This window comes from Aythya ferina (assembly GCF_964211825.1).
Source record: "Aythya ferina genome assembly, chromosome: W".
Classification (NCBI taxonomy): Eukaryota; Metazoa; Chordata; class Aves; order Anseriformes; family Anatidae; genus Aythya; species Aythya ferina.
This window is the reverse complement of record NC_140313.1, coordinates 3,408,105-3,419,878: the sequence shown is the minus strand read 5'-3', so window position 1 is coordinate 3,419,878 and position 11,774 is coordinate 3,408,105. Positions and strand designations below refer to the sequence as shown.

Sequence of the window (11,774 nt, the reverse complement as noted above, 5' to 3'; positions counted from 1 at the left end):
CAGCAGTTGAAAGGTGGTGGTAAAGCCACTTGGTTCTTTGTAATCTCAGATTGCTGCCTAGCTAGCTCTGGGTGAAAAACCCTTCAAGTCAGGGCCCACAGATGGCCCAGATCATTTGACCTGGTCCCTGCTCTTGGCTGTTTCTCCACACTTCAGAGGGATTTTGCCCTAGGAAGAGATACAAGGGGGAACAGTTTCCAGCAGCTTGCGTGCAGAATGGCTGCTCAGCACCCTGACTGTAAATCAGATCCTACAGAAGCAGCACCCAGAGGCCGAGCAACTAATTCACTGGAGATCTTGGGAATACATTCAGAAACAATGCAAGGGATTAGCAAACATGAACTTCCTGCCATTTCTCTTTGAAAGGGCAAGAGTTCATATCTGTAAGTCCTCTTTGGAATTTCTGCTTGCTCCAAGTAAACACCTTCCAGGTGACCCTGACCCCTGCTAAAACTGGAAATGACAGCACACCCTCAGCTCCTTTATTTGTGTCTTGGCAAGCGGACAGTTGCTGAGCTGCCACGACAGACAAGTTGATGCTTTTGCACCACATGGGCACTGCAGGACTGAGCAGAACTGGGAAAAGCTTCAGTGAAGCTGACGGGCAAATCTCTGTGCTGTGGCAGTGTGGGGACGGAGCCAACTAGATCACTAGGGAAGAAAGAAACATGACACAATTTCTGCCACGGCCCCTTACAGATTCACAGAGTTTACACCACTGGTAAATTCCTTGTGTAGCTGTTTCTGGCTGCAAAAGGCCACTCTAAGGCATCTCTGGATGCTCTGCTACCAGCATTCATGGCTGGGAAGAGAGAGTGTAACTCACCTCAGCTGATGAGTATCCCGAGGAGGAATATCTGGACATATCGAAGTCATCATCACTGCAGGGAAGGACAAGACAGCAAAGAAGGAAACAGTTAAAGAGACCTGAATTCCCTGCTTAATCCTATCCTTCTTGTGCTGTGAAGCTGTCCTTTAGGCACAGAGAATTTACATCAAGGCAGCCTAGAGAACAACTTTCATCTGTGAACCTCAGACATTTCCATGAAAGTGCTCTTTACTCTTGTCTCTTCCTGCTTGTTTACATGCACAGACCAATTACGGCATATGCCAAAGGGCACAGCAAGGAAGGCTGCAAGTGGTCTGCAAGAATGGTTTCAGCAGGAGTTAGTTCCAGTGCTGTGCTTTGTCATGAAAAACTTGCTTGCGCCTTAACATATATCATCTTATTATCACTTTGCATACCTGTCCGTATCCAGGGCTACCAGTGGCTTTTCATCTGGATTCTGATCTAATGACGAATAGCCCTTATTGGGAACGACGAGCCTGAAATAATTAAATGTTCTCCATTAACCACACAGTAAAGCTCAGTACCACACATAGTCGTATCAAAGTCACATGATAGTTAGGCTTTCCCCATTTCACTTCTTTGCAAGTCCTCCCTTACTAGTGAAGACATTTAAATAGGTGCAATTCAGAGGAGGCAGGCTGTGTCTCTGGGTAGCTCAGAGCAGATTTACAGGGACAGATGCTGGACATGCCTTGGGAACACACTCCTCCCTGAAAGACAAAATGATTGGGACGCTCTGGGCTTCATTCTGATGAAACTGTTCAGTTTGCAGTGCTTGCCTTATCAGACTTCTGTGTTGTTTTTTTTTCCTAGCAATGAGTACGTGGCACTTGCAATAAGCAAGCAGGAGAAGGTATTCTAGCTAAGGGAAGGTACTATAGGATTGGAAATCAGGGATTTGGTCTTTCTGCCTGTGTCCCTACCCAGCCCCCATAACACAGAACTTGTGAAGTCTCACCCCTAACTTCAGTAATATGAGAAGTAAGAGCTGGTGGGTGTAGCATAAGAGCCCTGTCTGACTTGCACTTTTAAAATCCCATTATTCTATAAAGACTTTCAGTTCATCCGAAGTGTTACAATGGCTGATGATGACTTTGCACCTTTAATTGCCTGAGGGAGTCTGTGGAATGGGATATAGACTTCAGAGCCTCTAGGATAAGGAAAATATTCAATGGTATCCAGCTCACAACAGTTATTTCATCCACAAAATTGCGCAAAGACTTGGGTTCATATTTAAAATAAGATCAACCAGACAGAGCAAATGGAGCAAGGTACTATGTTCAGCAGGTGGGAACTGCAAGATTATCATGGAAATCTTATTCAGTGGGTTAAATCAGATTCTCTCCCAAAAAAATGATTGGTCTTTAACAATACAATGATGCAGCAGGGCTTCACTAAGAGTTTGGGAAGATCTACAAATGATAATCCATCTCATCCATGCTCTAATTGCTCTTTAACCAGCTGCAATGCTCTTCTGCTCAAAAAAAATCAGAAAGTCATTACAATTTTAGTAATGTAAAGGCACTGAAGATGGGCAAGGCTCAGGGAAAGCAAAATATATCAAATGTTCTAATGAAGCAGATGTATAGGCTCATAACTAGTTGCATTTTCTTACTGCATTCATTGAAATGCAAGGCTAAAGAAATTAATTGATGCAGAATTTCCAGGCTGCTGCATCAGGGTACTGCAGAAAATGGGATCCACTTGCAAAATGCAAAACCCCTTCCCATATCCTCCAGAGGTTCCTTCTGCTCCCTACAAACCATGTAGGAAGGAAGTCAAGAAGCAAAGATGTCTGGAACTAAAACAGAAGCTGTGATCTGGCAGCAGCAGCTTGCCTATCCAGATACCAGAAGCACTCACTTCCATGCCTGCTCTCCATTTTTCAAGTCACTGCTCCACATACACTCACTGACAATTGTTTCTACATTGTGAGTGAACAAAGCACTATCAGGGGATCAAGGAGAACAGTCCTTTGTGGTGCTATTTACTTGATTAAAACAAATCACTACATCTTTTTGTTGAGAAATGTTTTGTGTTTTTTTTTCTTAGCAATGGAACTTCAACTTTTCTGCCACAGACTAAAACTGATAATGTTTTTGTCCCTGATTTAAGCTTTTTCTCACATCCTGATTGCCTTTTATTTTCTTGCTTCCCAGTGTCCTTGGAACAAAGCTGGGTTTAAGTTGTACCTGCTTTCATCTGCAGGTATGAGCTTTTTGTCTTGGTGGTTTTGGTTGCTTAACATGGAATACTTTACAACATCTGTGTTTAGTTTATCTTTAGAGTGGACTACAATATCTGGATGCGTAGAAGTAGTGCAGATGGTGTTGTGGGCTCTGCCTGTGTTTCCAGTGGGGATTGGCAACATCACATCAACTTTGTTCACATTGTATTTGCTCTTAGGGAGGCTGAGCATGTTATGGATCCAGATTCTTTCACCTCTAAGGCTGGCTGCGCCCCTGCCTCAGAAGAAGACTCAATGGTGAACGGAACCTGATATTAGAGGCTGGATTTCAGAAATACTGAAGAACAACGGCCTTGGGGAAGGAGGAGGAAGTGGGGCAGGGACAAAGAGAAGAAATACACTTTGAATGAAAGAAGGAAAACATATTTGATGAGGAGAAGAGCAAAAAAGGGGAAATGGCTTTAGCTTCTTCTATAGAGCCTGGAAGAAGCCAACAGTTCAGACATAGAGCAACTAGAACCTGGATGTTTTGCAGTGTATCCCACTGGAGTCTCTCATTGTACTGCAGCCTTGTGAACAAGATTGTGACATTTCTGCCTTCCTGGGGTTGCCCTGTCTATGGCAGGACAGAGCAAACCATTCTGAGGTACCGTGAGGGCTGTGCCCAGACTGCTGCTTGGTTCCCAGAAAGCCAAGGGAGCTGGGGGATGAGGAATCACAGGCCAGCAAGAGCCTGTGCCAGGCATCTCCCAGCTCTCCATATGGGAGCAATGGAGCTTGGCTACATCTGCTACTAAAGCAGTTGCTGCAAACCTGTGTTTTTCAGATCCCAAAGGAAGCTTCTAAAAGCTGTGTGAAAAGTAACTAAGAGATGTGAGTCTATTGCCAGCAGGCTTATCTTGTCTGTGCAGGGTTCTCCACATCCCTGAACACTGCTCAGATGTCCATGGATGGAATAAAACTGAGCTGGCTGTTCTAAAGCTTTTGTCAATGGTTGTCAGTGCTCTACCCTTCCCAAACCAAATCACTCTTCCTTCCACTGGCACCTCTGAAACAGCAGCCCCTCCAGGCAGACGTAACTAATTTTACAGGTGGGCATCAGCACTTATCCTCTCTCCCTTACTATCTTCCCCCACTAATTTCAGTGTTTCTAAATCTCTAAAGCAGCAAATCTGCTACTATTCCTCTTGGGAAGCTATTGTGCAGCCTAATGCCAAAAGAATCCAAGTCTTCCCAGCTTGCATTTAGGATACAAAGAGGAGCAGTGGGAACAGAAAACCCAGCTGGGCATTTGCAGAATTTCTTACTGCCAATAAGGGCCTGGCACATTTACATGGTCTCAACAACCAAATTTGGAGCAGTGAGCAGTGTAGCATATTTCGCCAACATCGCAGGTGCTTACAAATAAAACTTGACAAAGTCCTGGCATGATTTATGACTGCTGTTGTGGGTTTTGGGAACTAATTTGAAACAAAGAACCTCATCTGTTGGATGTGTTGCACAGAGAGAGGCTCTCACCTACAGCTCCTGTTCTACTTAATATATGGTAATCCATGCAAGTTTCTCATTCATCAACAAAAACACAGCTTTAATGCAGACTCTGCTGTCATTTTAAATAAGATCCTCCAATAAAAAATGCCACCTTTCTCATAGCATGCAAAGAGTGCAATCCTGTTGACTCAGTGGGTTCCTGCCCCTGAATTTAGGCACACAATACACAATTGTACTGATGCCTGCATGGAAAAAAAAAGAAAAAAGAAAAACAAACAAAAAACAACAACAACAACAACAAAAACACAGAAATACTCTGAAAGAAAGCATTCAGGTAAGAACGTCTTTGTTTACAGAGGTTTGTAGCACTGTCCGATACTGTCATACAGAGATGAGCCAAAGCAGCCCCAGCAAAGTATGACCATGCTGTTTGCAGTGTGGAGGAGGTGTATAGCAAAGCACGCAGAGATGAATTAGACACCAGCCTTCATTAAGTTAATCAGTATGGGGAAGAGGGCATTTTCAAAAAGAAGCAGGGGAACTATTGGGATAAAAGCAGCCAAGTCAGAACTAAGCTCTAAAACAGTTTGCTGTTACACGAAGCAGCACTGTACGCTCTCCCGCTGGTAGGATTACAACGTTACATGAGGATGCCCAGAGCATTCGAGACAAACATATAAAACCTCTAATTTTCACAGAATGATCGAATCACAGAAAGGTTTGGGTTGGAAGGGACCTTAAAGATCACCCATTCCAACCCCTCTGTCATGGGCAGGACACCTCCCCCCAGCCCAGGTTGCCCAAAGCCCCATCCAGCCTGGCCTTGAGCACTGCCAGGGATGGGGCATCCACAGCTTCTCTAGGCAGCCTGTGTCAGTGCCTCACCATCCTTATAGTAAAGAATTTTCTCCTAACATCTCATCTAAATTCTCTTCATTTAGTTTAAAACTGTTCCCCCTTGTCCTATCACTACCTGCCCAGGTAAAAGCCGTTCTCCAGGCCGGGCTCCCTCTGCCTCCTGAAGGCTGTATTGTCACTTGTCCTGGGCCCAGCTGTCCCCATGTTCCCCCATGGGACAGGATGCAACACAGCACAGAGTGTTTGGGAAAGGCCATCACTGCTCTTACTGTGTATTTGTAGGGGAATGGCAATGAATGTTGTTCTTGTCATCTTAAGGCCATTAGGGATTTCAGCTTAGAGCACAGCTGAGTTTTCCAGTCCTTTACCTTGTCCGTGCCATCACGTTGTTCTTCTTGGGCTGCTGATTAACTGGGCTGCCCATGTTGCCGTTCTTCAGGGAGCCCTTCCGAGCCAGCTCCCTCTGCTTCTCTGCATATGGGATACAAAGGGGGAAAAGCAAAATTAGGGCACCAGCCTGGCAGGTCACCATACAGCTACAGAAACCCAGATTTGATTGCAGCAAAAGGGATTGCAGAATTAATAGCACAGGACATGAGCACTCCATCTCCCAAGCAGACACAGCAGAGGCCAGAAGAGCTGTGTCCCATTGCCTCCAAGGTCCCTAGGGGCTAAAGTTCATATGCCCTGCCTTGCAGGAGCCTGCTGACCAGGCCACACAACGACGGCCATGGAGCTTCTGGATGCAGGCCGAGACTGTCCTGCTGGGGCTGAAGAAGGGCAGAACCCCTGCCTCTGTGCAGCTATGGGCTCTGAGAGTGCACTGTATGCTGGGCAAGGGAATTTCTCCTTTTACATTTTCTCCTATTCAGGCTGCCACTGAGGGGCCCAGCTGGGACAGAAAAGAGCTTCCATCAATGTAGCACCATCATTTAGTGTTAGTTGATATTGTATAAACTCACTTTAGGATAGAATAAATCTTGTGGTTAAAAATTAATGAGAACAAAATATACGACATCTTGTTATCTGTCGACCTTCTGTTATGTTGAAGCATCTTGTTAACTGAAACACCCCGTTATCTGTTGACCCTCAGTTAGGCTGAAACTTGAGATAACTTGAGCCAACTCGGCATTCCTGCAGCTTGGAAAACAACTGATTCAGCCAACTTGGCATTCTTTAGCAAAAGGTGAAAAGTACATCATGAGGAAGACCTATGGTCTTCCTCCCAAAGACCACTGCCCACGTCCTGAAGACCCCGGCCCACAATTCTTGGGAGGCTTTGCGCAAGCGTGAGGACTGATAAGCTAATTAACATACGAAGCGAGAGTAGGCGGGTTTAGGTATCGAATATGTATAGGTGTTAATAGAATATTCATTGTTTTGCTGTATAAATATGAGATAGTTTGTCACTTTGAATATGCACGTTAGGTGGAAGGATCCCCCATGCATCCAGCGCTGACAATAAAGGATACTTCGTCACTTAGAAATTTCGGCTTCGATCTTTGAATTAATCTGGCGACCCAGATGGGACACCCTCTCTGCCGGGCTGCAGGACCCGCTGGGAATAGGACTCCCTAGGGTACTCCCGGGATTTCCTGGAGGGACTCCTTGACTCAACGGATCACTGCAGAGGCAGACAAGGACCCCATCGCTGTAAGTGACAGTATTCTTTATTTTGGTTTTAGTTAGTTTGTTTGTTTGGTAGACTGGTCATTTGAAACGGCCCATAAGTCAGAAAATAAAAGTTCTGCAGGGTGGTGTATACTTTTGTGGCTAGCACCTTAAGTATATGTTTGATTTTGTTGGCATTTAATTGCCGTTTGGAACCTGGCAAGTTTGCTAATAAGGTTCATTTGGTACAGTGTTACTTATTTCGGTTTTCTGACTTATCGCATGTGGAATTTGACTCTGATTATTGCTATTGTGATTTTGGCTATATTCTTGGTAATAATAGTAGGTTCTTGGCGTTGCTATAAAAAGATACCTGCGTGCTGCATTTTGTAAGTGATAAGTGTATTCTGAAAGTGTGAACTGGGAAAATGGGAGGAAGGCAAACTGGTGGGATTTTAAAGAAAAGCCCTTTAGGATGTGTTTTGAGTCATTGGAAGGATATTGGAGGATATGCCGGTGGAAGTGTGAACAGGAAAACATTGATAAAATATTGTAATCAATGGTGGCTGCTTTATAAGCTGGAATGTGGAGAAAAGTGGCCTTTTAATGGAATTTTAAACTATAATACTTTGCTACAGTTAATGTTGTTTTTGAGAAGGAGAACAGGATGAAATGTTGTATACTGCTGTTGTTTCAGCATCTTGGGGGGAAAAGGTACGGAATTAAGTTGGCCCCTGACTGAGCCTTTGATGATGGCATTAGAGAAGTACAGGCTGGAGAAAGATAAAGGAAGTGTTAAAAGGGTTGTTGAAAGTGTTAAAGTGTTAATTGCACATGTCCTCCTTTCACTCCTCTTTTCTCAAAGCAGCCATCATCTTTTTTTCCCCCCTTGAACTAGTGATGAGCAACAGAGGCAGTTGCACCAAAACGACTTTCAGCCCAGTTCTCCCACCCAAACCCAAGGCAGTCCGGACAGCTGTTGGCCATCACAATTCTTAATTTTTAGTAACTCCACTTGGATTTCTTTCCTCATGTACCATGGCTTCCTCCACAAGCACCCCAGCAGGGCAGCACAGGAGGCTCTGACCATGTCCCAGGAAGCTTCTTTGCCCCTGGCAGCACCTTGCAGACATGCATCTTACCAGGAACGTACTGGGTCAATGCTGGTGAGATCCAGCACTGCCAATCTTGCGTACGTGACAGCTGATGGGAATCTGGCAGGAAGTGGCTACTGTCCCTTTTTGATTTTGATTTTGATTTTGAGGAAGAGGGGGATTTTTTTGGCATTAAAATTTTTGTCCACCTTCCAGTGGCCAAGTTCTGGGCTGCATTAATAATTGGGGTTGATTGGCTGTCTGGGCAGATATGGAGCTTCACACCAGCTTTGATAGCAAACATCACAGCTGCATCCAGAGCCTGGCTACAGGCTGGGTTTCTCCTGTGCTGGCAACGAGCAGGCTGCGCTTCCAGCAGGCTCCAGATAACCTGGCAGGTGGGGGGACAGCCCTCTTCTGATCAAGTCCGAATTTCCATTTCATGTCCTCAGCTTGAAAGAAACTAAACCCAAGCAAATGCTACCAAGGTCTCCTTCCACTGTGTGGTGCCTGGCGCCCAAGAGAGGGGGTGGCAGGAGGTATTTGTGGGTCACTGCAGATGGGATCCTTCTGGGATATAGTTAATGGAAATGCCTTTCATGAGAGACCTCCCGACCTTTGCGTTAATCTCAGAGCACGAGATTAATTTCTGGCTGTCCTTGCATATAGTAAAACATAGCTGAAACAGCCAAATGCAAAGTAGAGTTAAATGTAGGGTTTGACCTGAATAACCTTTTAATTAGGAAGATAAACTTGTTGTAGCTTGACCTTAGTCCATGTTAGGAACCTGCTAATCATTTGGCATGCAGAGTGTAGTAATGCTGCACTTGGCCATTCGTTTTATTATCTGGTTTGGGGAGTTTTTTACTCCTGAAGCATCAATCTGTATCTTGTATGGATTATTTTTCTTTCTTCCTGTTCAGAACATGTAGCACACTGTTGTACTTCTGTTCCCGACCGCATAGAGTATTGCCTTAAACAGATCAGTTGTGTTGTGGTTTGTTTTGGGTTTTCTTTTTTCTACCATCAGTTTTATGCATTAATTTATTTTAAAAGTATGATTTTTTGAAAAAAAAAAACATGAAGTGTATAATATTTTTTTTTAACATTTCCATTGCAGTATTTATCATTGTTACTGTTTGTGTGTAGTGTAACAATTAATGATATTAAAAAGCATACATATGAAAACCAGCCTGCCAGCCTTTTCACTGGAGCGAGACGGACAGCAGGGTGGGAGGACACGAACGACACCATCTCCTCTGCAGCCCCAGCCCTTGCTGAGGCTGAAACCACGGGTGGACAAGTGGATGGGGAACAGGAGGTTTTGTACTGATATACCCTTGCTTGGCCTCCTGCTCAAGGAAAACAGGAGCTCTCCTGGGAACAGATGGGTGCTCTGTAGTGGGGTAGCCGCTGGGAGCCCTCTCCAAGGATGAGGGGATTTAGGAAGCCAGCCCTGGCCTTCTCCATGAGGAAGCATCTCAGAAGACTGCTCCTCTCCCAGTAACACCTTGGCTGATGGGTTGTATCTGCAGAGGCAGAGTGGGTTGTATTTGCTGTGGTGTTTGGTCAGTTTCCCAAGTATCGGGAAGGGGGGGACAGGGGGACAGCCTGCTCCACCAGGGGCCTCTCCAGAGGCCACAGGGGGGCTTCAGCTCCAGCACCTGGAGAGCCTCCTCCCCTTCCTTCTGCTCCAACTTTGGTGTCTGCAGGGAGGTTTCTCACTCCTCACTCTCCCAGCTGCTGTTGAGCAGCAGGTTTTTGTTTGTTTCTTTCTTTCTTTGTTTTCATGGATGTGCTCTCACAGAGGCAGGGTCTGTGTTGCTCATGGCTTGGCTCTGGGCACTGGTGGGCCCCTTTGGGGCCGGCTGAAATTATCCCTTATCTGCCACGGGGTGGCTTCTGGATTTTTTTCGCAGGGGTTGCCACTGCAGCCCCCCCTCCCCCCAACTTTGCCCCCGAACCCAATACACTGAGGCAGCTAGGTCATTACTGGCCTGTAAAGTATCAGGGATTAAATTAACTAATGAAACCCTAAAAAGTGATGGAGGTAGAAGGGGCTGGGATAACAGTGCCAATTTTGGCGGATTCTAAACTGAGATTAGGGGATAAAATGATCACTGGGCAATTATTGTATGTACCCAAGGCAGGGACTAACTTGTTGGGAAGGGATTTGATGATGAAATTGGGCATTCGACTAGTAAATTGTTAGACTGGAATAACAGTTAATGGAGTAATTATTAATGGAGTGCTCTCAGGCCCCGAGAGCAAACATATACTCACCTCTGACTGGAAAGACCCTGAAATGGGGGCGGAAGCAACAATACAGATGAACGGTTTTACCTCAGGGGTTTACAGGGCCACCAATTTATTTGGGCAAGTTCTAGAACAGATTTTGGAGCAATTCCAAGCTCCCGAGGAGGTGTTACTGTTACAAATATGTGGATGATCTTTTATTGTCAGGACAGGAGAAAACAGTTGTGAAGGAAGCTACTAACAAGCTATCCAACTTTCTGGGAAAGCAGGGCTTGGGAGTATTGGAAAATAAATTACAATATGGAGAAAGAGAAGTCAGGTATTTAAGGCTTCTAATGTCTGAAGGAAAACAAAGAATAAATGCAGAGAGGATTCAGGGAATTGTTGAAAACTAAGAAAGAATTAAACAGTTTTAAAAGAAAGATTTTTTTTAAGGAATCAGGAGCCACAAAGTCTGAAGGAAAATGGATACTCCCTGATGGGAGAGAAATGCTGAATAAAGCACCAATGAGGCAAATATTAATTGTTTTACATCAAGAGTCATTGGGAGGTGCAAGCAATGTGTGATGTTGCGCTAAGAAAGTATGTCTGTGTAGGAATATACACTTCAGTGAAGCACATATGCAGAGGATGTACCATATGTCAAAAGGTAAATTAAAAGGTCATCCGTAACCCACCCAGAGGGGGATGGGAGCCAGGGATTCGACTTTTTCCAAAGTATACAGGTAGATTTCACTGAGTTATTTGTTTGTCCTAACTGACCACGTGACTGGCTTTACTGCAAGGGTTAAAGCAGGCCTTAGAGAGTGAGTGGGATTTTCACAGCCCCTGGCACCCGTCCTCTTCTGGGAAGGTGGAGCAAATGAACCAGACATTAAAGAAGCAATTAACTAAATTAGTGTTAGAAACCCAACTTCCTTGGGTAAAATGCTTACTCCTATAGGTTCAAACAGCACCAAGAAAGGATATAGGAATATTACCATATGAGATGCTGTTCGGATTGCCCTATCTGGGCAGAAGGGATGAGATACCACAATTCAAAACAAGAGAGTTTTCTTACGAACTGTATGCTGGGGTTGTCCTCTTCTTTGTCATCTCTCAGGACCTGTGGGTTGTTGGCTCAAACCCCACCTTTGGAATTCCCCATTCACCACCATCACCCTGGAAACCGGGTCCTGATTCGGACCTGGAAAGAGTTAACTCCGGCCTGAATGGGAAGGACAATTACTGACCACTGAAACAGCCGTAAGAACTGCGGAAAAAGGTTGGACTCACTATACTCGAGTGAAGGCATCCGTCGACCCTAGTACCTGGGAAGCTGTTCCTACAGAAGACTTGTTGGAAGTTGAAATCAAAGAGAAAAATCTCATAGTGGACTCTGAGTGGGATAAAAGCTTACAACTGTAAACTAACCTTATATTTTCAC

At 44.9% G+C, this 11,774-nt stretch overlaps 1 protein-coding gene and 1 long non-coding RNA gene across 3 annotated transcripts in view; one reads left to right on the top strand and one right to left on the bottom strand.

Annotated features, from left to right (window-relative positions):
- Nucleotides 1-11,774, top strand: part of LOC311426422 — a 566,016-nt gene that overhangs the window by 109,217 nt on the left and 445,025 nt on the right. The gene's annotated exons all lie outside the window — the stretch shown is intronic.
- Nucleotides 1-11,774, bottom strand: part of LOC311426336 (protein FAM219A-like) — a 135,929-nt gene that overhangs the window by 10,255 nt on the left and 113,900 nt on the right. For both annotated transcript variants that reach the window (XM_084502785.1, XM_084502786.1), the window contains exons 3-5: nucleotides 5,756-5,858; nucleotides 1,246-1,326; nucleotides 827-881 (exon numbers count right to left, since the gene is read on the bottom strand). In XM_084502785.1, the coding sequence (XP_084358911.1) occupies nucleotides 827-881; nucleotides 1,246-1,326; nucleotides 5,756-5,858 (239 nt within the window). The remainder of the gene's footprint in view (nucleotides 1-826; nucleotides 882-1,245; nucleotides 1,327-5,755; nucleotides 5,859-11,774) is intronic.